This window comes from Equus quagga, chromosome 18 (assembly GCF_021613505.1).
Source record: "Equus quagga isolate Etosha38 chromosome 18, UCLA_HA_Equagga_1.0, whole genome shotgun sequence".
NCBI classification, from domain to species: Eukaryota; Metazoa; Chordata; class Mammalia; order Perissodactyla; family Equidae; genus Equus; species Equus quagga.
The window spans coordinates 47531741-47553384 of NC_060284.1; the positions used below are offsets into that span (position 1 = coordinate 47531741).

At 47.7% G+C, this 21644-nt stretch overlaps 1 protein-coding gene across 5 annotated transcripts in view; it reads right to left on the reverse strand.

Moving 5' to 3' along the window:
- The window catches only part of VTCN1 (V-set domain containing T cell activation inhibitor 1), a 55832-nt gene extending 39169 nt beyond the window's left edge, over positions 1 to 16663 (reverse strand). For 4 of the 5 annotated variants that reach the window (XM_046645406.1, XM_046645405.1, XM_046645404.1 and 1 more), the window contains exons 1-2: positions 16608 to 16663; positions 15208 to 15476 (exon numbers count right to left, since the gene is read on the reverse strand). In XM_046645406.1, the coding sequence (XP_046501362.1) occupies positions 15208 to 15272 (65 nt within the window). In that variant the 5' untranslated portion in view covers positions 15273 to 15476; positions 16608 to 16663. The remainder of the gene's footprint in view (positions 1 to 15207; positions 15477 to 16607) is intronic. The other variant, XM_046645407.1, reaches the window with a different exon arrangement.
- Positions 16664 to 21644: the final 4981 nt, after the last annotated feature.

The window sequence follows — 21644 nt, forward strand, 5'->3', positions numbered from 1 at the left end:
GGCAACCGGGGGCTGAGGGGACATCAGTCAGCTGAAGGAGAGGCCAAGTTTTTATCAGAGGCTTCAGCAATTTCATCATGTTATTTCCCTACTGAATGCACTTCAAAAGGTCAGGGGAAGATAAAAAGAAAATTTTGCTTTGATTATAACCTACTGGTCATGCTGGATCAATATATCAGTCACATTTATTCCCCTAAGTGTCAGACATGGTGCCTGACTCATTCTAGGCATTTGATAAATGCTGAACTGAGCTGATCTGATCTTGGAACATATTCTTTTACTGAAACAAAATATATCCACAAGGCAGCCCAACTGAATGGCAGTCCATGTTTTATTTCAGGGTTATATCTCCTTAAATTATACTTTTAGGCAGATATTATGTGAACAATTAAAATTAACAACTAAATAGAAATACACATTTAGAAATCAGCTCTTAATTATTATACCTAAGTAAAAAATAGTTTTCTAGCTCCAGAGACATGATCCTGTTGTAACCTACATAAAGACCAAGCATCTTATGGTACAGTTTTTGACAATGTCACAAAGAAATATCAATCCAACAAAAGTTTAACTGAAACCAGTAGATATCTAGGAAAATATCAAAAAGCATTACATGGATAATGCACAGCAAAAATTCTTTTAAAAAAAAAATCCTCTTTCCCAACTTCTATCCTTCTTATTAGCTCCCCAAACTTTTCCTTTCTTGACATTTCCCCCCAAAGCTCTCTCTGAAATCCACTCCCTAGTCTCTTCTCCCTCATAGCCTCAAATCTATTTTTTTCTCTCTCACCAGCAAATCCGCTATCCTCTCTACTTTTTTTATACCCTTTTCATTCTTCTCTGCAGGATTTACTCCACTGAACTCAGAACTGTGACTTGGAGGGAGGGGAGACTTAGCAGAAAACATCAGGCGTTTCCTAAGGAGTTGGGTGGATGCTGTGGACCTGTTCTCCCTGTCACTGCATAAAAGGAAGACTTGGCAAAGGCCAGCTTTAGGAGTAAGAAGAACCTCTGGCCTTTGTTTCACTACTTTTGGGATTTCCTCCACCTCAAGATAACTCTCATCTTTAGCTTGGTAATAAAGTAAAACTCTATAAATAAGCAATTTATTTGCTTGGTTTTGTTCCTGGTTAAAATGTGTAGTATAATAATTTTATCTCAGTAGTCGTCAATACTGGAGTGTCAGAGTATTAGTTACCTTACTGAGAGTAGGGTTGGATGGTAAATTAACAAGGAGGCTAAGACATGAGAAGGAAAATCTCAAAAATGGGATAAAGTGGGAACATTAGATACAAAACCTGTCATTTTCTTTTTCAAAATGTTGGCAGGGGTTAATGCTGGTCCTGGAGAAAGATCTTATGCAGCAATTATTATTTTGGGGAGTCTAGATGGCCAGTAGGGGTATGAGTTGGTACAAACTTTAGGGTGGGGACAGGGGGACACTTTGGCCACATATATTAGAAAGCTTACGAAGTGCCCAGCAAGCTTTGATCCAGGAATTGTGCTTCCAGGAATTCATTCCAAAGAACCAACAAAATGCATTCCCAAGGGTATTAACTATAGTGTTGATTACAATTAATATAATGATTGTCGGCAAATAATTGGAAGCACACACACGTCTGACAACAGGGAACTGAGTGAATGAATTAAGGTCCATTATTAGAAGCAATAGTCTGCAGTTGTATCAAAAAATTGTATCATAGAATAATATTTATAAGAGAAACGTTCCCAAAACTGGTAAGTGAAAAGTAGTTTCTAGTATAATATGAACAGTGTGATACCATCTATTAAATAAATATACAGAGGAACAAGACTGGGAGGACATATTCATGGTGCTTATCTCTGGGTTAGGAATGATATAGATTTTGATATTTTTTTTCTTTTGAGCTTTTCTCTATTTTCCAAATTTCCCATCCTAATCCCATATTACTTTTGTAAAACAAACAATAGGAAAACATTTTTAAAAAGAAAACAATACTTTATTTTCTTTAAGTTGACCTAACCCTCTGTTAGATGGCAGGTGAATAGGCACCTTTCAATTTGATGCTCCCAGGAAGCTCTTCACTTACAGCCCAGTTCCCTGGGTCAGTGGTTTGCACTTTCCATCGAGTTCTCACAGGAAGAGCCAGGGCCCAAAGCATGTGTGCTAGAAATTATATGTAACTCGTTTTTCTTCAAAGTGAGCGGCCATGTTCCTCGTAGCTGTCTAGGCTGTTCACAAGCTGCCCCCAGGTGATGACTGAGGGGCAGCCTCAGTTCCAGAGAGCCCAGGTGAGCAGCACCAGGAACCCCCTGAATTTTTAAGTAAGCTGAACACTTCCTTCCCAGTGTGACAGCTTCTGGGAATGCCAGTGAAAGCCACCAGCTTGCAACTCACTTCTTTACAATTTTATTTGTCTCATGGATGGAAAACCGGGAAGCCAACAGGATCTTCCACTCAGATTAAACAGATTCTCTTGTAGTTCCCACACTTTCTGCCTCAGAAAATTAACATTTACATTCAGACAACAAGTTTTTAGAATAAATGCACTATGTTGGGCATCAGTATTAGTGAAACTATAATTACTTTATTTGCTAAATCCGTAAAAGTCGAGCATTTTATTGACCTAGGAATCTGTCTAGGAGAAAATCTCATTCTAGAAATATGAGAAAACGTAGCTGGATGTATCTTTTTTCGAAGTTTTGGTCAGGTTCAAGAGCTTTCAAAGTTGTAGTCTTCTCCTACAGCTTAAGCACAGAAGTTTTGGGGGGAGCTCTTTAAGGAAAGAAGTGCTTCCGGTGCCTCATGGGAGTGAAGATCTCCACAGCTGTGTAATAGCAAAGCACCTCTTTCTCAGGCCAGTATTTCTCTCTGCAAACTCGTTCGAGTGTTACTTCTAAAGGCTTTTCAAGAAAGGCAGTGGGGCATGGTAGTCTGGGTTTTGGCACTGAGACTCCTGAAAAGCTGGGCTCCTGGGCTCCTGACAAAGTGCAGCCACCAAGCCCTTGGGCCTGAAAGGATTTGCTTCATATGAGCCACCTTGTCACCAGCCCAGGTCCCCCAACCGCTCCAAATACTTAATCTTAGTATTGAAAATACAATTTTTTTTCTAAACTAGAGAAGGGCGTAGGTTTTGGAGACAGAGAGCTAGACTCTATTTTCAATTCTCTTTGCATATATTGTATGAAACGCTTGTGGTAATGGATAAACAGTGAGGTTGATGATCCCTAGAGAAAAGTGTGAGTAAGGGGCACCACGGGCCCAGCAGAGCCCGCCATTAACAAATGGCTTCCTGACCTCATCATCTTCCCCTTGGCCATTTGCAAATCGTTCTCAAATGTAATTTGATTTTATCTGTTGATTTGCACATCTTCTAAGCATCCTCCCAGACATCCTTCTTCACTTTCTCATGTCATTCTAAGCCTTAATTTACTCAGCTGCAAAATGAGGAGGATAAGACCCAGCTTCCTCAGTTGTTGAGAAGATTCAATCCAGCTTACTGTCTCTTCAAGTGCCGCTCTAGTCCCTGCTCTGCCTGCCTGCTCCCACCCACCTCCTAGGCCTTGCCCTTTGTCTGGGTGTTCTTCCCACGTCTCCTTGCTTGGCTAATTCCCACTCAAATTAAAAGCCACTTCCTCCAGAAAGTCTCTAATCACCACCATCAAGACTAGATTAGAAGATTCCAAAGCATTCTGACACTGGCCTGTGGTGGCACTTAGCATACTGTATAGCAATTGTGCGTTTATTTATCTATCTCTCCTTCTAGTCTGTACCCTAAATGATGGTAGGCCCTGTACCTCATACATGACTGTAACCCTGGGATCTCTGGTGTCAGGTACAAAGTAGATGATCAATAAATATTTGTTTAATGAATCAGTAATGTATGCAGAATTTGTAGAAGTGTGCTGACACACGGAAGGAACTCAACATCGGAGACCATGATTATGAGGTTGTGGGACTGTGTGGTGATCCTACAAGAGGGCCAACCCCAGAATTGACATAACTTACTGGCCAAGAGATCTAAAATGTCAGGTTACATCCCTGATATAGACAGACTTTCCGGAAGCTGAACCCAAAGGGAAATGAACAATGAGACACGTATGACCAGTGCTTTTCATACTTCTGCCTATTTTAAAGTCCAGGGTATATGAGTCTTGGTACTCTTTACAAGTTATTTTCTCCCAGTGGGAAGGCAGCTTCTCAATTAAAGATGTAGACACGTCAGGCCATACAAGAGAGCTGAGCATTGTCATCAATGTCACGTCATGATCATCTTTTGTACCTTATCAACTTTGATCCTCGAGGCAGTTCTGGGAGGTCTATTGACTGTCCTTACTTAGCAAGAGAAATTAAGTGACTGGCATAGGGTCACACACAATAAATGTGGAGAGGGAAGTCAAATCAGGCCTCTGGTTCCAAATCTCTCGCTCAGCTCAAAAGAAGGAGGAGTGCCGCTTCCCTTCCCTCTGCTCTCAGAGCTCTCGGGATGTGTTATTAAGATTATCTGACAGTTTTGGATAGACGACAAATGAGAGGCGAGGATCTAAAAGGCGACGTGGCCTGTTCAAGCCTCATCCACGTTTGCTCTTTCAGTGAGCCTGAGTCAAAGGCTTCATTTCCACTTACATCGCAAGAAATCAAACAGGATTTTCTTACCATTCCTGGTAACTGCATGTCTGTAGCAAGACCCCTGAGAGGCCAAGAATTTCCTTCATAGGCACGCTCACTCGGGGAAGCGCCTTCCATTTCAGGACACAAAACTGTTAGGGTTCCATTTGATGTCATTTAAACCCCACCCCACTACAATTAACAACTTTAAAGTAACTCTGTGCTCTCATAGGGAAGCAACACCCTACCTTTCAAGTCTCATCTTTCACTTCCTTAGAGTATTAGCTAATTCCTACCCACACCTAACACTTGCTAGGTGGCCAGAGGTGCTGAGCGATGCCAGAATGCCTAGTCACTACACAGAGTGTCCGGAGGCAGACTGTGAATGACTGACAACCCTGATAAAAGCTCTCTCATGGGAAGAATTCCAGACAGTGGGACAATGGAATGGGGGGAAAACACAGTGGGAGCATGGAGAATTTAGCCCTGGCCAAGCCACTGACTCACTGTACTCTATCTAAATCTACCCCATCCAACAGTTCCTTCTCTGTCTTGGACATTTAGCTCTGGTGCCTGGAGAACAACAAATTCAAAACTGGCTGTGGGTCCACATTCTTTTTTTTTTTAAGTAAGCTCTTTGGTGAGGAAGATTGGCCCTGAGCTAACATCTGTTGCCAATGTTCCTCTTTTTTCTTTTTTCTCCCCAAAGCCCCAGTACATAGTTGTCTATCCTGGTTGTAGGTCATTCTAATTCTTCTATGTGGGATGCCACCACAGCATGGCTTGATGAGCGGTATGTAGGTCTGCGTCCAGGATCTGAACTGGTGAACCCTGGGCCCTGGAAGCAGAGTGCACGGACTTAACCACTCGACCACAGCGCCGGCCCCCGCATTCCTTATAGAGTATGTGTGAGACACTCCCTGAGGCACCGGTAGCCGAGCCTGAGTCTCCTCCCTGTGTGCAGATTAGCTTAACGCACGTCATAGTTGTAAACGAATTAGATGAACACCTATGAGCAGGGATGGTAATGATACCCTGAAAAGATGAATAATTAATAGTTATAATAATGAGAGGGCAGTCAAAATACTACCCGTGTTTATTTAACATCTGTCATTTGAGGAATATGGGGTGAGCCACGGATGTCACCTCATGAATCCTCCCTGCACTTTGACGAGGGAGAAGAGGGCAGAGGTTAATTACAAAAATGCCTATTTGGAGGAAGGTTCCTCGAGGAAGAATGACTGTAGAAGGGGAAGGTCTGGAAAATGTGATGACTTTGGATCTCACGGATGGGCGAGCACTCCCAGGAAGGAAAATACCAGCCTGCCCTTCCTCTCCCGGCCATTTGCTCAGGCCTTGATGCTGCTCCAGGCTCCCACGTTAACGTACTTCTTTGCTGCATTTTCGTAGTTCTGTTCTTTCATAACTGCTCCAGCCCCTGGTTTCCCAAAGTGTGCCCTGATGTATAGTGATAAGTATTATTTGAAAAAGGATTACATTTTCATAACGTTGGGTCAATCACAATCAAACAGATTTCTTTAACTTTAGGCCTTTAATACTCTAATTGTCTAGTGAATGTCCCAGAGGAGTTTTTATTAGGTTGAACCGTTTGGAATGACCATTTTGTATGTCAAAAACAATTGAATGTTGGCAATTTTATATGGTCCATCCTCATACTGTTCAGCACTTCCAAACTTGCATGCCTGTAGAACTCTTTTGGGGGAAATTTTGTTGCAATATCACTGTCCTCAGAACTGACTCTGGGGAACACTGTCTTGGGCACCGAAATACAGAGACTGTTAGATGCTTGAATCATGCATGTTGCTTAGACCCCATGATGCTCAGATGTGACGGGATACTGGATTGAGCAGAATGGGAGGCGGGCAGATAGGAGAGTCCTGTCAGGCCTTGGGGCTGAGTTTCCAGGGAGGGTGGCCCCAATATGATACATCCCAACCCAGTGAAAGTATAAAAATGCACATTACTATGCAGAGTTACAACTGTTGCAGTATCAAGATACAAAGATCTTTTTAGCTGTAAAGTGGCTTTAGAATATTTCATTTTAATACACACAGGTTCAATGGAAGAAGTAGAATATGAAAGGGTACACTATTAATAACTGTGTAAAAATTATTTGCAATTGGACTTGGGAAAGGCAAAAACAAACAAGAAAATAGTCATTTACAATAGAATCATGGATGAATTTTTGTTTCCTTTTTTCAAAATTTCCTTAAATGTTACTATATTACTTCACAGTAAAAAAACCCAAAAGGCAAAAAACAGTTACTCCTTAAGCTTTGAGTTCATACCATAATATACTCTGGGAAAATCCCAAGGCACCCCTCCGCATGCTTTTCAGGTAGGAGAGGAATATCAAGGAGATGACCCTCCAGCCAGGACTTTGGTAAATTATGTCCCTCTGGGTACCTCATCGAGCTGGGTGGAGTCAAAGACCAAAGGGCCTGATAAAGCATTACCCCTTGAAGGGTCCCTCTGCCTCCCCATCCAGGTGAAGGACCGGCCCACCCATGTAGATCCCCAAGTCTACAAGCATTCCCAGCACCCAATGGCTACCTTGTAAAGACTGCTGTCTAAATTGGATATTTGAAGTTTTAAACAGGATCTTATAGCAACGCTATTTATAAATGATGATTAGCTTTCTCAGCAAGGCCTCAAAGACCTGTTGAATCCCAATGTTTCAGAAATACTGTACATTTATAATGGGGAAGGAAAACAGCAGAAAACATTCCTATTATAGGTGCACAATGACTGCTAGAGTACAGGGTCCACAGACTTTTGCGGGCTCCCCTGGGGCTCTAGCTCTCATTTAGAAAGCTGTGTCCATGGGAAATGTCTTCCTAGTCTTGCTGAGGATGTTACCTCAACAGCCCCTCAGCAGCCTGTTGGTAGAAGGTGAGGTTGTCATAGCTGAGGAATTCCCCTGTCCACCCTTGAGGCAGAGCCCAGCCTGCAGGAGAGACTCCTGGGGCCGCAGCTTCTCGGAGGCAGAGTTAGTGAGGAGCACGCCTCCCAGGGCTCCGAAGGGAATCCCTCTGTGTAAGGGACCTCTGGGAGCCCTGCTTCCTCTCTCCCTGATCTGCTCCCAAGTCAGTCTTGTTCCTAGGCTCTGGACCAGCAGTGATTTGCAAGCCTTTCCCCAACATTGCTTGTATACAGTCCTGAAGGAGCTGGTATGAGTAAGCACCCAACAGACAGAGCCGCTCTACAGGGAAGCACCCACAGAGTGGGGCCCAAGGCAAGGGTGACCGCCATAGGGGTGCGAGATTTGGCTGGGTTTGCAGAATGGCCATGAGACTATATTAAGGTCTTTAGACAAAGACCTCTTGACCTAAGGCCACCAGAATGATACTATGACTTTTCTGTCAACTCTGACTTCTCTCTTAGCTGCAAAGAGAATCACCAAGACTTGCTTCCTCTTCACAAAAGGGAAGAAAGAAGGAAGAAGATAGGAAGCAGTTTCTCTGGACAGGCAGATGCTGAAACCAAAGATGGGCTTCCTCTCGACTGGAGTGATAGTTTGTCTAACTGTACCCTGCTGCAGGGCTGCCACCAGGACCTGCCTGGAATCCTTACCCCAGCTTCAAGGGCTCCTCTGGGGCCTAGAAGCAGTTCCCTCCCCACAGCGCTTGCTAATACGGACTCACCCCACCATGCCTTATAGGACTTTAACCCGATGCCAAAGCTTACACCAGACACTCTAAGCGATCATTTCCCTATTCTGCTATATTCTCTTCCTGCACCTGAGGCTTTTTGGCAAAGGGTAGAGCCAATCACTCATATCGGAAGTGAATGAAAGGATATGTCCTTGTACAGAGGTGCCCTGGAGGCAGGGCCGGTGGTTTCGAGTTGTGTGGGGCAGCAAAGGAGGGAAGCGGCTATCACCAGACCTGGGCCAGGCAGACAGAAGAAGAGGCCAACTCCAGGGGACCAGACCAGCATCAGAGGGGGAGTGGGGCGGGCGGGAAATCAGGAGAGTTTAGTGTCTTGGAAACCAAGAGAAGAAAGTGTTTCAAGAAGGTGGTCGTGGGACGTCTGTGTTGAATGCTGTTGTGGAAACAAGTGAGATAAGATCAGAGAAGTCAGCAGTAGATTTGACATGGATAGCAGCAATATCTTGCTATAGTGGGGACAAAATCCGACTGGAGTAAATTGAGGAGAGAAAAATAGAAGAACACGTGGTTTACAGTAAGTGTCTGCTAAGTGCTTTATCTGTATTAAATCATGTAATTCTCACACTCGTATGATGTAAACTCTAATGTTATCCCCATTTTACAGATGAGGAACCCAGGCACTGAGAGGATAAATAGCCTGTCCAAGGCCACAGGACTAGAAAGTGGCAGAGCCGGGATTGCGCCCAGGCAGCCTGGCTCCAGTCTGTGCTGGGAACCACATCACAGTCCCTCTATGAGGCCTGCAAATCAGTAAGATCAGTAACTCCTGACAGCTCTTTCAACGTTTGCTGAGCAGGGAAAAGAGATGGGGTGGGAGCTAGAGGGGTGGTGGGGCCAAGAGAGGGTTTTTCTTTAAGACAGAAAACACTGGCGTGTGGGGTGTGTGCTGATAGGGATAAGAGAGGAGCAGAGGAGAGATTGATGACGCTGGCTGGAGGAGGTGAGATGGGATGAATCCAGGGCACACAGAGGTTGCTGTTTGATAGGAGCTGGGCTCGTCCTTTGTTACCAGGAAGGGAGGCAGAGAAAAAGGGCACAGATGAGTGTAGCAGGGAGTTTTGAAGTGAAAGGATGAACGAGTACCAGTCTGCTGGCTCCTGCTTTCTCAGTAAAGGATAAAGCAAGATAATCATCTGAGACTGTGGCGGGAGGGAGGGGGGCTGGCAAGAGGATTGAAGAGAAGAGAGGTGGGAAATGGCCATTTGGGTAGGGGGTGGAAGGGAACACAGTGAGAGCTCTAGGAAGCTGAAAGAGACAATCCGATACTCCTAAATTTGATGGATGCTCTCTCTGTCTCTTAAATCTTTCATGGTTTTTATTCTATGAAATTTTTCATTCTAAATCTGCAGAGAAAGAAAGATAGGAAACCGGCTGCCCTTTCTCCCATTATTGCCATGCTGGGAGCAGCAAGAATACATTTGGAAGAGATGTGTTAGTAAATCTCAAACATTCTAGGTAGATGGTTGGGGTTATGTAGCGCTAATATACAGAGAAATATCACCTGGGCTTCTTACCTGGAGAAACTTCCTGTCTTTTCCTTTGTTTTCATCAAGGCCCATCTGTCCCTCTTTAGAACATGTCTGAAGGAGACATGTGAATGATAAAGGATCCTGGGTGAAATTATCTCCATCTGGATTGAATCCTTGTGCTTCCCTTGAGGAATGCAGGAGCCCAGAGAGGAGGCGAATGTGGTGCTTCTGGAATTTGTGCACATCAGAAGCACACAGGCGTGTGAAAACATGCTGCTAGGCCCCAGCCTGGAGTGCGGGGTTCAGTGGGTCTGCAGGGGGCCTGGGAATCGGTATTTCTAACAGGCCTAGGCGATGCTACTGCTGCAGGTCAGGAGAATGAACTTTGAGTATCCAGCGAGTGTTACCATCTCAGGCGGCCCAGGATTTTTCTGTTATCTCACAGAACATGGACTAGAAAAGAAGGTATCTCAAGTCCACTGAAATTCCAGAAGAATTTCAGTACTAAGATCCCTTAAACCTAGCTGCTACTGTCGAACTTGTCATTCATCTCCCTCCCCAAAGTCACTTTGTTATTCTGTAAAAACAATGGGAGGGAAATGTTGAATAAGAGTAACTAACACATAAAGTGCTATGTGCAAGGAGCTGCTCTGAACACTTCACATACATGAACTCATTTAGTCTTCCCACAACTCTGAGGTAGGTGCTATTATTAACCCCAATTTATGGAGGAGGAAATGAAGGCACAGAGAGGTTAAGTAACTTACTTGAGGTCACCCAGCTAGGAAGTGGAGAGCTAGAATGTGAACACAGGTCAGACTAACTCCAGTACCGACATTATTTCCATTTTTTCTTATGTCAGAGGTAGATATGGATGAAGCTTTGGTCTCTCAGATGTAGGGAGACCACAGTCACTTCTTATTCCTGCACTCCCCCCTCTAGAGTAGCTACTTGAAACAACACAGACCAGCGGCTGATAATCCACAGGCTCTAGTCTGTTCTGGGGACAGCTCTCTCCTCTGCCAGCTAAGAATTCTGCCCTGGCAGTCACTGGTCCCTGAGGAGGTGAGTTTTGCCAGTAATGACTTGGGTTCTGCTTTAAACGGCAGAGCGTAAAGTTCCAAGTGAGGCAGAGCTGATTAGAAAGGTAATTTTCTCATAAATGCGGCATAGAGGTCTAGCTTGTTGCTTCCTGCCATTGGCTGGCTGGGAGACATTGAGCAAGTCTCTTGCCTCCACATTTGCATCTGAAAAAGAGATAATTAGGAGTGTAGGGCGGTTTAGCTAATTAGCCATTACCAAGTGCTTGGTCACAGCTGGACAGTTCCCACTGCCCCCTGAAGGTGCGACTCTTGACATCAGCAATGCCCATCAGGAAGATCTAGACACTGAGCTGGTTCACAAGGACCTCCCAGGCTCACCTCACCGCCCTTAACGCCTCCTACTGGCAGAGCCATTTATTTATTCTGAGGCCTAGTCAGCCTCAGGTTTAGAGAAGGGTTGTTTTGCAGACTCACAGACAACAAAAGGTGGCGTGGACTTGATTTTTTTTTTTCTTCAAAACAAGAATCTGGAAAACTCTATGAATATTCTCCAGAGTGTCATTAGAGTTAATCGTCTTTAAGAGACTCTAGTGGCAGTTCATGCAAAGTATACATCACCAGAATACCTATTTCAGGGATAGGAGAGACAATGAGTCATGGAGTTGAGGTCAACAAGATCTTATGGAGAGCCAGCCGTGTATCCAGCATTGTAGAGAGATTGCAAATAGTGACTCTAGCAATAGCTAACATTTACAGGGCTCTCTGTACCAGGCACATGACTGTCACGTGTCATTCACACAACCCCAGGAGTTAGGTACTATTATCAGCCCATTTTATAGATAGGAAAACTGAGGCTCAAGAGGGTAAGTGTGCAAGGTGGCGTGAGGGTTTGAACCCAGGCAATCTGCTTCCAGAGCCCAAATGTGTAGCCATGATGCTACACTGCCTCACTCCAACAGGGAACCAGACCCAGTCCAGACACTCGAGGAGCTAACCCCACTGAGGGAAATAGTCAGGTACTAGGAACAGATATTCATCAATGTGGCCAACAACAAACAGAAGAGGAGCAATTAATTGTAATTAGAAAGATCCAGGAAGACTTCAAAGTAGAAGTGGCATTTCAGCTGAATGTTGAAAGAAATGAGTAGCATTGCAATAGCTGGAGACGGGGACAGAGGGCCATGCTTAGAAGATAATGTTTCCCTGATGGGGGCAGGAGCACAGGTGCCACCTGTTTAATCTTTTCTTCCAGTGTGCAATGTATCTCGTTTTCCAGCTTCCTGTCCTGTTCATGTGGATGGGCTCTGAAGGGCCTGAAGCCTCAGATTGTATAGGCTCAGAGGGTCTGAAAGTTGGACCCATCTTGTCATATATCAGTGGGGTTTCAAGTGTCAACATGGCCTGTGCTGAGATCCTCCCTAAGCCAGGCCTCTGATGGTAAGATTTTCTCACGAGGCAAACTTTCATTATTTTGCCATTTTCTCTGGCCATCAAGGTCTAGTGTGTCTGAGCCAGCCACCAGCTTGAAAATTTGGGGGCAATGGGGAGCCAAGCTTCCAGAACAAAGCTCCCTGAGCCTTCTTGTTCTAGCCTCCTTCATTCTCTGTTTCATCCACCTTCCTCTGGTAGAAAGACTCATGCTCTTTCTCTACCCAGTGGCTTCCTTCCTTTGACATGTCTTCATCAATCCTATTGTTGCTGGTGATTCTGCCCAATCTTAAAGGCCCCGAAGAGCTCTCTTCAGATAGAAGAGATAGAATGGGCCAGATGAAGAATCCAGGGAAAAGGAAGGAAGGAAGCAAGCAAGGAAGGAAGGAAGGAAGAAAAGAAAGAAGGAGGGAGGATGGGAGGGAGGGATGGAAGCAAGGAAGGAAAGGAGAATAACAATTTCAAATTTGTGCCAATTGGGCCTCACTTCTGCTTTAGCTTGTGTCTCCGCTTTCTGGAAGGAGAGCTCACAGCACAGCTATCTGATGCTCTCTGCTGAATGTGGACACTCAATGCACCCATGAGCCCTCTTTCTGCCTAGACTCAGAGGATCCCTGGCCCCTCTTGGCCTCATTTGGGTGCAGGGGATACTTGGCAGCACGTCCCCCTCACTTTCTGGGCAAAGCTATGTGAGTTCTGCTTAAATGCTGCACAGGCCATATGCTTGTCTGGATCTCCCCATCAGCGCCATGTCTGACTGGGCCTGTATGACACCCCTACCAGCCCTGGGTGCTCCATGAAACTCTGCTTGATTGACAACCATGAGGTTTCTCTAGCCTGGTCTCTTCCTACCTCTCCCACCATTTACTCTCAGCTCTTTCTTTGACTCTTCTTCCCCTGCCCTCCCTTAAACGTTGATGTTCTTCACCTTCCCATCCCTGGCCCCTTGGTCCTCTCCCTCTACATGCTCCCTTTAGAAGACCATGCCCTTCCCGTGAGCTGTTGACTCCCAGGTTGATATCTCTGGCTCTGACCTTTCCCAGTTTCACCCTCAAGCCTTCTGTTGCCCGCTGAGCATCTCTACCTGGAGGTCCCAGGGAAACTCAAATTCAACATGTGCCATACTTAACTAGTTCTCATCTCTTTCCCTCTTCCCCAACTCCCTCTGTCCAATCCAGTAACTTGGGGGTCATTCCAGGCTCCACCCTTTGCCTCATCTACTCCTATTCTGCACAACCGTCCCTGCTCCTCCATTCATTTATCAAATATCACCATTTTTAAGTCATAAATGTTTCCTGAATGGATTTCCCCCCGTCTAGATCTCTTCCATCATTCTCTATTTCAGGTCCCTTCGTTCCTTATACTTCTAACTGCAACTGTTTCCCAGCTGTTTCTTCTTGCCTCAGGCTCACTGCCCTCATATCCGTCCTCCATGTTGCCTCTGGAGTGACCCACCTAAGATGAAAACCACCAAGATCCCTCTGCCTGAAAGCCTTCCATGGCTCCTCTTCACCCACAACAAATCCCTAGCTCTGAGTCTGGTAGATCAGGCCCAGCATAATCTGGCTCCCCCGCTCCAGCCTCAACTCAGCACGCCCTGCCTCAGACTTCCTGCTCCGATGATGATACAGAGTGGCTTCTAGATTTCCAACACCCCATGCTGGATCATGATTTCTAGTCTGTTCTATTTTAGTTCTGTTCTATTCTATTCTCTGCCTAGAGTGTCCTCTCTACCCTTCTTCACCTGGATCACTCTAACTCATCCTTCCGGACTTAGCGCAGCCATCATCTGGCTCAGGAAACCTTCCTTAAAGCCTCAGGTTACGGAAGTGCTCCTGTTGCATCCTGCTCTTAATATCTCAGGACTTCTGAATGGCATGTTGGGATTATCTCTTTGGGAGGCTTTCTCCCCTGTTAGACCATAATCTCGTCAGTGTCTTAGCCGCCTTTGCCTCATGCCGTGTCCAATGTGCAGCACTTAGTAGGTGCTCAGTTAATGTTGTTGACCCGAATGTAACCCTTTCAGAGCAAGGGTCATGGCTTTTCCACCCCTGGACTCCTAGCAGGCCCTCAACAAATGTTCCAGGAGTGAATGCTGCTGCCATCGCCAGCCACGATGGGAGGAGGGGAGGAGAGTACCAAGGATCTCAGGTATGGGGGACACTGCACCCCAGCACTCTATCCCCGAGTGACATGCATGTTGAGTGTGAGATTTGAAGGTATCAAGCTCTCTGGTAGTTATTTAAGAGAACAATCCACTAGGTCTGCAGAAGATGGCAGGCCCTTTCATGAGCTGTCCCACGTCACCAATGGTCACGATCACCTCAGTATAAGATATTATTATGAATTAAAGAATTATGGCAAAGAAAGAGGGTTTGTTAGGCCCAAGAGTGGACACTGGGTTCCCTCAGGTGGGCTCCACCTGCATCCCTGGGACAAGCTCTCCAGACCCAGCTTCCCACCAAGCCTGCCCATTGACCGTCCTCCTGGCAGCCTCTTTGTACAAGGAATCTGCCGCCTTTGTGGCTGATGACTGCTTTTGCAACTGCACAGCGTGAATAGCTAAGGAGGCATGCTGGGGCCAACAAGAGGAACCTCTGTGGATTCCGATGGTCTCTGAAGGGTAGGGGAATCCACCTTTTGAACACCCACCTCCTGCTAATCCTCCCACAAAACCAGTCAGGCTGGTTGTAATGTATTATTAGAAAGCCCACAGTCCATCCTTGGAACAACAGAGCCACTTGTTGCATGGGGAGTGTTTCACATCTATGGAACCAAGGAATGGAGAAGGGGGGCGGAGGAGCCTGGCCGGGCAGGGAGTGGGGGCAAATGTGGCTCAGAGCAGAGAGCTTGGGTTTCAGAACTAGGTGGAGTGGATTTAAAGGCTGCCCTGCCCCTTCCACGCTGTGTGGCCTGGAGCACATGAGTAAACTTCTCTGAGGTGATAATTAACCCTCGCAGGCTGAGGATTAAAATAGGCTACTTACTGTAAGGCACCTAGCCCAGGGCACAGAGACAGAAGGTGCTGGCAACACACTGGTTCCTCTGACATAGAGCTTCTTGGGACATTCTCGCAGGGCAGAGAAGTCCTAATAGCAGCCCCCTGCCTGGTGTTTCTCCAGGGAGCAGAGTGTCCTTGGGGCACAGGAAGGGGAGTGCGGCTCAACAGCCCTGTTGGTCATGCAGCGTCTCCCCAGCACCTGCTGCAGGACGGGCCATTTCAGATGGACGTGAGCAAGGGAGCTGACGTTTTGTTCTAAGGAAGAGAATTTTCTCGGCTACTTCTGGGAAGTGACATTCTGTCAGTCTCTTCATAAACTTTTTTCACTGTTAATCTGAGTTTTCCATTCCTCCCTCCCTCACTCCCTCCCTCCCTCCCTCCCTCCCTCCTTTTCCTTTCACTGGAAAGACAGAAACAACCCCTAGAACCAACATGCGCCGGTCTTCCTAAACACCATCGTGAGCTGTGACCAACATTGAATCACCAACCACTTCCGGAAAACCCTTCCTCCACTTTCCATCTCTTTCCTGCCAGGAAGGTAAGTGATGCCTGGCAACTAGAGGTAGACAAGTGAGAGGAGCAAAAGGCAAGGGATGGGACTTTCTTCATCTCTAGGGGGTTAGGCTGGTCCCTTCAATCCTCTGAATACCCACCCTCCTCTCTGCTCTACCCATCTATTTGCACCACAGCATTTTACACAGTCCGCTCACTCCTCTCCTGTTGTTTCTTTATTTGTCCTTCCCCAACCCCGTCCCAGCCCTCCAGGGTGGGCAGATGCTGCCCTTCAGCAAAGGTCTGTTTTCTCGGCAGCGGGGGCAGCAGCAGGGGTCTCCTCTCCAAGGAGCTCCCCGGAAAACTGGAGACCCCATGCTCCAGCTGGGGCATGGAGGAGGGGTGTGGGTGTGAGCTGCTCAGCAGTACCAAGAAGTCACACCCACAGAGAAGAGTCAAAGCAGGCTCACCCCGTTATCCTGGGGGCTCTATAGAGGGTCCCTCTGCATCCCACCCATCATCAGTCATTGATTCCCTTCCATCCCACCAAGTAGCCCCACGCCACCCTGCTCAGTGCCCCCCTGCCCCCTCCAGAACCTGATGTCTCACTGGAGCTCCTGGCACACACACTCCTTGGTTCAGAGCTGCCCCGGCAGGTTTCAGCCCTGTATGGCAGGCCAGCAGCTGAAGACCCACCTTACCCCGAACAGGTGCCCCAAGTGGCCGGGATGTGATGTTCACTGGAGGCCAGTTAGGCTCTTGTCTGGCCAGGCTCTGGCGAGCCCAATGCTGCATCAGGTGGGGACCTGTGGGACAGCCCAGCAGTCCTCAGCACCCCCCAACAGACCTCGCCCCTGTTCCCTTCACCTGTAAGGAGAGAGAAGAGCGCACTACCTCCAGAAGATGATCTGCCCCGCGGAAGCCATGGGCGCTGGGTGAGAGGAGCTGCCGCCGCCCTCCCGGTGCCGTGACTCACAGCAGTGCCGGCGTGCTGGCCTTAAATAGTGTGCTCAGGCCGGGGGTGGTGTGTGCAGCTGTGGACGGCTCAGGTATGAGGAAACAGCGCCGCTGTGCAGGAGTCCCTGCACGCACAGAGGCTCCCCGTCAGCCTGGGAGGCCAGGCGCACAGAGCTGCCCTGCCAAGCCCTGAGTCAGGGAGAGGGTGCGAGGAAAAGCCGCCCAGGGCCCTCTCCGGGGCTTGTATCCCGCACACCTCTTTCCTCCTGACTCTGTGGAAGGGAGCGTGAGGGAGGAGATTTACTCTCAAAACAAGAAATGACTGGAACGGCTCAAAGTTGGGGCTGGTCCAGGAACCTGGGAGGCTGGGAGGCCCATTCCTGCTGGTGCTCAGACGGAGGGTGGGTCACTGCTGTGGGGTCTCTCGTGGAGACTCATGAGGAGGGGCCTCAGAAAGGCTGTGGGCCAAAATGACGAGAGCCCTGAGTTTGTCACTGGGGACTGAGCTTGCCTCGGGCCCCCGGGACTGCCCAGCTGGGTGGGCAGAACTCTTTTGGTTTCATTTCAGTAAAAGCGTGAGAGGGCCCGCCCTGTCTGCCTCACAGTTTTTCTGAGATTCCAAAAGACCCAGAACGTGCATCACGTATAAGCTATTACCTTCGAGTGAGTGGGTTAGAAAAACCCATCTCTGACACTTCATCCAGCGCTCAGATTTCCACTGAGACAGAAGTTCTTAAGGCATAAAGCTGGCTCCCTTCATGCTGTTCCCACCACACCCTGGAGGAGGACTGGCTGCTAAACCTCTGCTGGCGGGCTGCCTGCTGTGTTTGTTTCGGGGTGAAGGAGCTCCAGGACTTCAGCAGGAGGGTTCCCGCGTGGGTGCATGGCTGCTGGAATAAGTGGGAACGGGAGCTGGGAAGGGAAGGGAGAAGCTGGTGTGAGGAGGACAATGGAGGGAGGGTAACTCGACAGGAGAGATCTTTGTAGTCAACTGGGGCCGGGTCCGAATCCTGGTTCCCGATTAACCCTGTGACTCTGGGGAAACTGCCTTTCTTCAAGGCGCCTCTTACTGGCTGGAGCGAGGAGCACATGACAGGGGCTCCATGGGCCTTCCCTTTCCCCAGAGTAAGTCAAGCGGCCACACCTGGACCCCGTGAAGTGCCCGTTAGCTAACTGGGTCCCTCTCGGTCTGGGGAGCTGGGGGAAGCGGGAGCAGGGATTTCGATAATTCCTATACATCTGACTCTTCCCCACAGGCGCAGGGTTTCTGCCTGACTCCTCGATGAGCCTTACAAAGACCAGCCTCACCTCAAACACCCTGGAGGCGAGCCACCGAGTCTCTCTCCTCCAGTCATCCATCATCACTACGGTATGGGCGAAGGCAGATCCTACAGGAGAAACCAAGACAATCAGCCTGCTGAGATGCCCCCAAGTGACGGATAAAGTGACCGACGGGCATCTTCTGTCAGGAGGATGGCTGGGAGAGCCCACTCGCCACAAAGACAAGCCCCATCAGGCAGAGATAGAGAGCTAAAAGCATTCTGCTGCCTCTGCAGAAGAAATGGATATTGCTCTGGTTCTGACTCCAAAACCTGAAGAACAGTGCACAGAAAATAATGGAAAAGCCGTTGCAAACAGACGCAAACAGACCAGTATTGCAAATTGGTAGCGTGACGTATACTTGTGTGTGAGTGTAGAGATAGTCTTTTGATACATCCATCTCTCCAGCATTTGAGAGCCTCTCTTGACACTTTCTTCTCTGAGACCATCCTGCTAATGCCTCCCGCTCTGTCCTGTGCCCAGGCCTTCTCCCTTCACTTTTCCCATAAATGATTCTCTGTGATTCTGTCCTCTGCCTTCTCTAATGACAACACACAGATCCATTCCTCTGCCTCAACTGTACCTGTGTCTGCAGATCCCGCTATCTGCGTCTCCGGCCCGTGCCTCCCGACTGAGCCCCAGCCCTGCGCATCCAGCTGCTTAGTGGACATCACCCCTCGCTGTCGCACAGGGACCACAAACTGAACATGTCCGAGCTGGAATGCACCATCTTCCATCTCTAACCTCACTGCTGCTCCTGGGTTACACCTCTGGGAAAGCAGCAGCATCACAGGCCAGACTGCCCAAGTCAGGATGCTGAGAGTCACTCTCTACGCCCCCTTCCCCTCGCCCCCAATTCCCTGCACTCCCCAAATCTCTGGATTCTTCTTCCTATAGTAGTTTGCCCTAATCGCCATAACAGAGTAAAACGGACTGAGTGGCTTAAAAAACAGAAATGTATTTCCTCACAGTTCTGGAGGCTAGAAGTCCAAGGTCACGGTGTCAGCAGGTTTGGTTTCTTCTGAGACCTCCCTCCTTGGCTTGCAGATGGCTGTCTTTTCCATGTGTCTTCACATGGTCTTCCTTCTGTATGTCTCTGTGTCCAAATCATGAGCACAGCAGCCACACGTGACTAGAGCCCACCCTAATGACCTTTCACTCAATCACCTCTTTAAAGACCCCATCTCCAAATGCATCCCATTCTGAGGTACTGGGGGTTAGGACTTCGACATATGGATTTTTTCAGGGGAAGACACAATTTAGCTCATAACACTCCTTTATGACTCCCAAATCCATCCCCTTCTCTCTATCCCCAGTAGCATCGCCTAACTTGATCCCTCATCATTTCCCATTTGAAGTGAATTTAACAGTCTCCTATTTCATTGTCCTGCCCCCAGTCTGCCTCTATGTGTGCCAATCTACCCACTTCCGCTGGAACGATCTTTCTAAACTGCAAACCTGATCAGACCACTTCCTGGGTTAAAACGATCAATGGTTCCCCAGCGCCTGTGGTCTCGCCTCTCCCACTTCTCCAGATTTTGCTCTCATGTCCCCCCTTCTCACTCTGTGTACCAGGCATGCTGAGCTGCTTTGGGTTTCTGCAAAATGCTATGCTCTGCCAAGCCACTTTGCCTTTGTGCATGTTGCTCTGTCTGCCTGGAATTCATCCCTCCCCTTTTTCTTATTTTACCTAAATTCTATGGGAAACCTTCCCTGACCACTTCAGTCTGGCAGGCGCCGTGCTCTGGGCTCCGATGTGAACCTCGTGCAGACTTCTGTGTTCCTAAATTGTGACTGCTGGCTCGTTTGACTCCCTCACTAGACACTCCTTAAAAATTGAAAAGGCATCTTATTTATTTTTGCATTTCACACGAGCATAAGACTTGCACAGAGTAAGAGAACTTTACATGTTTTTGTTGAATTTGTTGAATAAATGCACATTTTTTCTTGCATAGCACACAAGGATAGCACTATTTCCTGTTTCTGCATCTATCTCATCGCTAGGCTGTGAGCTCCTAGAGAATAAAACTATGCCTCATTCATCTTTGTGTCACCAGGTCCCAGCACCATGCCAGACACATAAAAAGGACTTAGTAATATTTGATGGATGGGAGAACAGGGATCAACTTGGAATGTGATCCATCAAATGCTTTCTGGAGGAGACGTCTTGTGAGCTGGGTCGACGCTGTTAGAAGCAGGAGAGAATAAGTTGTATCTGAGGTAGAGGAACAATGCGGGCTTGGGACAAAAGGTAAAGGAGATGTGTGAAATAAATACGAAACCGGTTTTCTCCTTGTCGATCTTGTGGAGAGAGAGAGACCGAGACCAAGACTAGCAATGTATTTGGAACCAGAAGATCTTCTCATGAGTTTTTAAAAAGATTCTTCCGACAGCCCAGTCACCCGGAGCTCTCTCTTCTCTGTGAGTAGCTGCAGATTTCCCTGTGCGCCAGCTTTGTTTCCCTCACAGCCTGTCCTGGCTGATAGAAGAACATCCACTTACGAGTGGGGCTTTGAACACGCAAAAGGCCATGAACTCATGTGGTCCTTACCATAACCCTATGATGAGTTTTACAAATGGAAACTGAGTCTCAGAGATTAAGGGCTTTGTTCAAGGTCAATAATTTGAGTTCTCCCAGGCTTACTTGCCTGTGTGTATAGATGGGATCATAGAAAGGAAAATAGGAAAGATTTCACCAGCTCTTGAGCCTGCCTTCTAAGGGGGAAGGTTTAGCTGTCTGCAAGTTTTACCTTTGAGAGTCTCAGGACATGTTACAAAAGTTCTCAGAAAAGCAAACTGTGGAAGATTCTTACACCGAGGCCCCCAAGGAATCATGCCTTCGTGTATCTGAGCCTCCGTGCCATCCCCTCCACGCTGACTCTGGGCTTGGCCATTGGGCCATTAGCAAGTGTGATGCAGCACGAGCCTGAAAAGTGCTTCCACACCTGGGTTTGTGCTCTCTGGCTGCTGAGGATTCTACTGCACCTTGTGATAAAGGCTGTGGGACAGAGAGGAGCCATCCCAGCCGGAAGACCCTACATCAACCTGGCCCCAGGTGACCTGACAGCTGACTACAGCCACATCAAGACCTCAGGCGAATAAAAAAATCACCCAGCTGAGCTCAGCCCAAGTTACTGACCCACATAATCATGACCTAATAAAAAAGGTTGGTTTTTCTTTCTCCCCAGACCCCTTGTACATAGTTGTATATACTAGTTGTAGGTCATTCCAGTTCCTCTATGTGAGACACCACCACAGCATGGCTTGATGAGCCATGATAGGTCCGCACCCAGCATTGGAACCAGAGAACCCCGGGCCGCCGAAGCAGAGGGCGTGAACTCAAGTGCATGGCCACAGGGCTGGCCCCTGGTTGTTGTTTTAAGCCACTATTTGGGGGCTGAGTTGCTACATAAGCAAAAGAGACACTGTTCTTTCTTCATATTCTGCTCCACGTTTCTGTCTGGTGGTCACTGTCTCTGAAGTCACTTCAGATGACATCTCACCATTATTACAACTGCTGGGGGCTGCTAAGGCAACCCTGATAGCGAGAGCAAGAGGGCTTCCAAATTGGAAAGGTGCTCCGTGGAGCACCTGCTGGGACATGTTACACACACACACACACACAGAGCACCGTCTGGGACATGTTACACACAC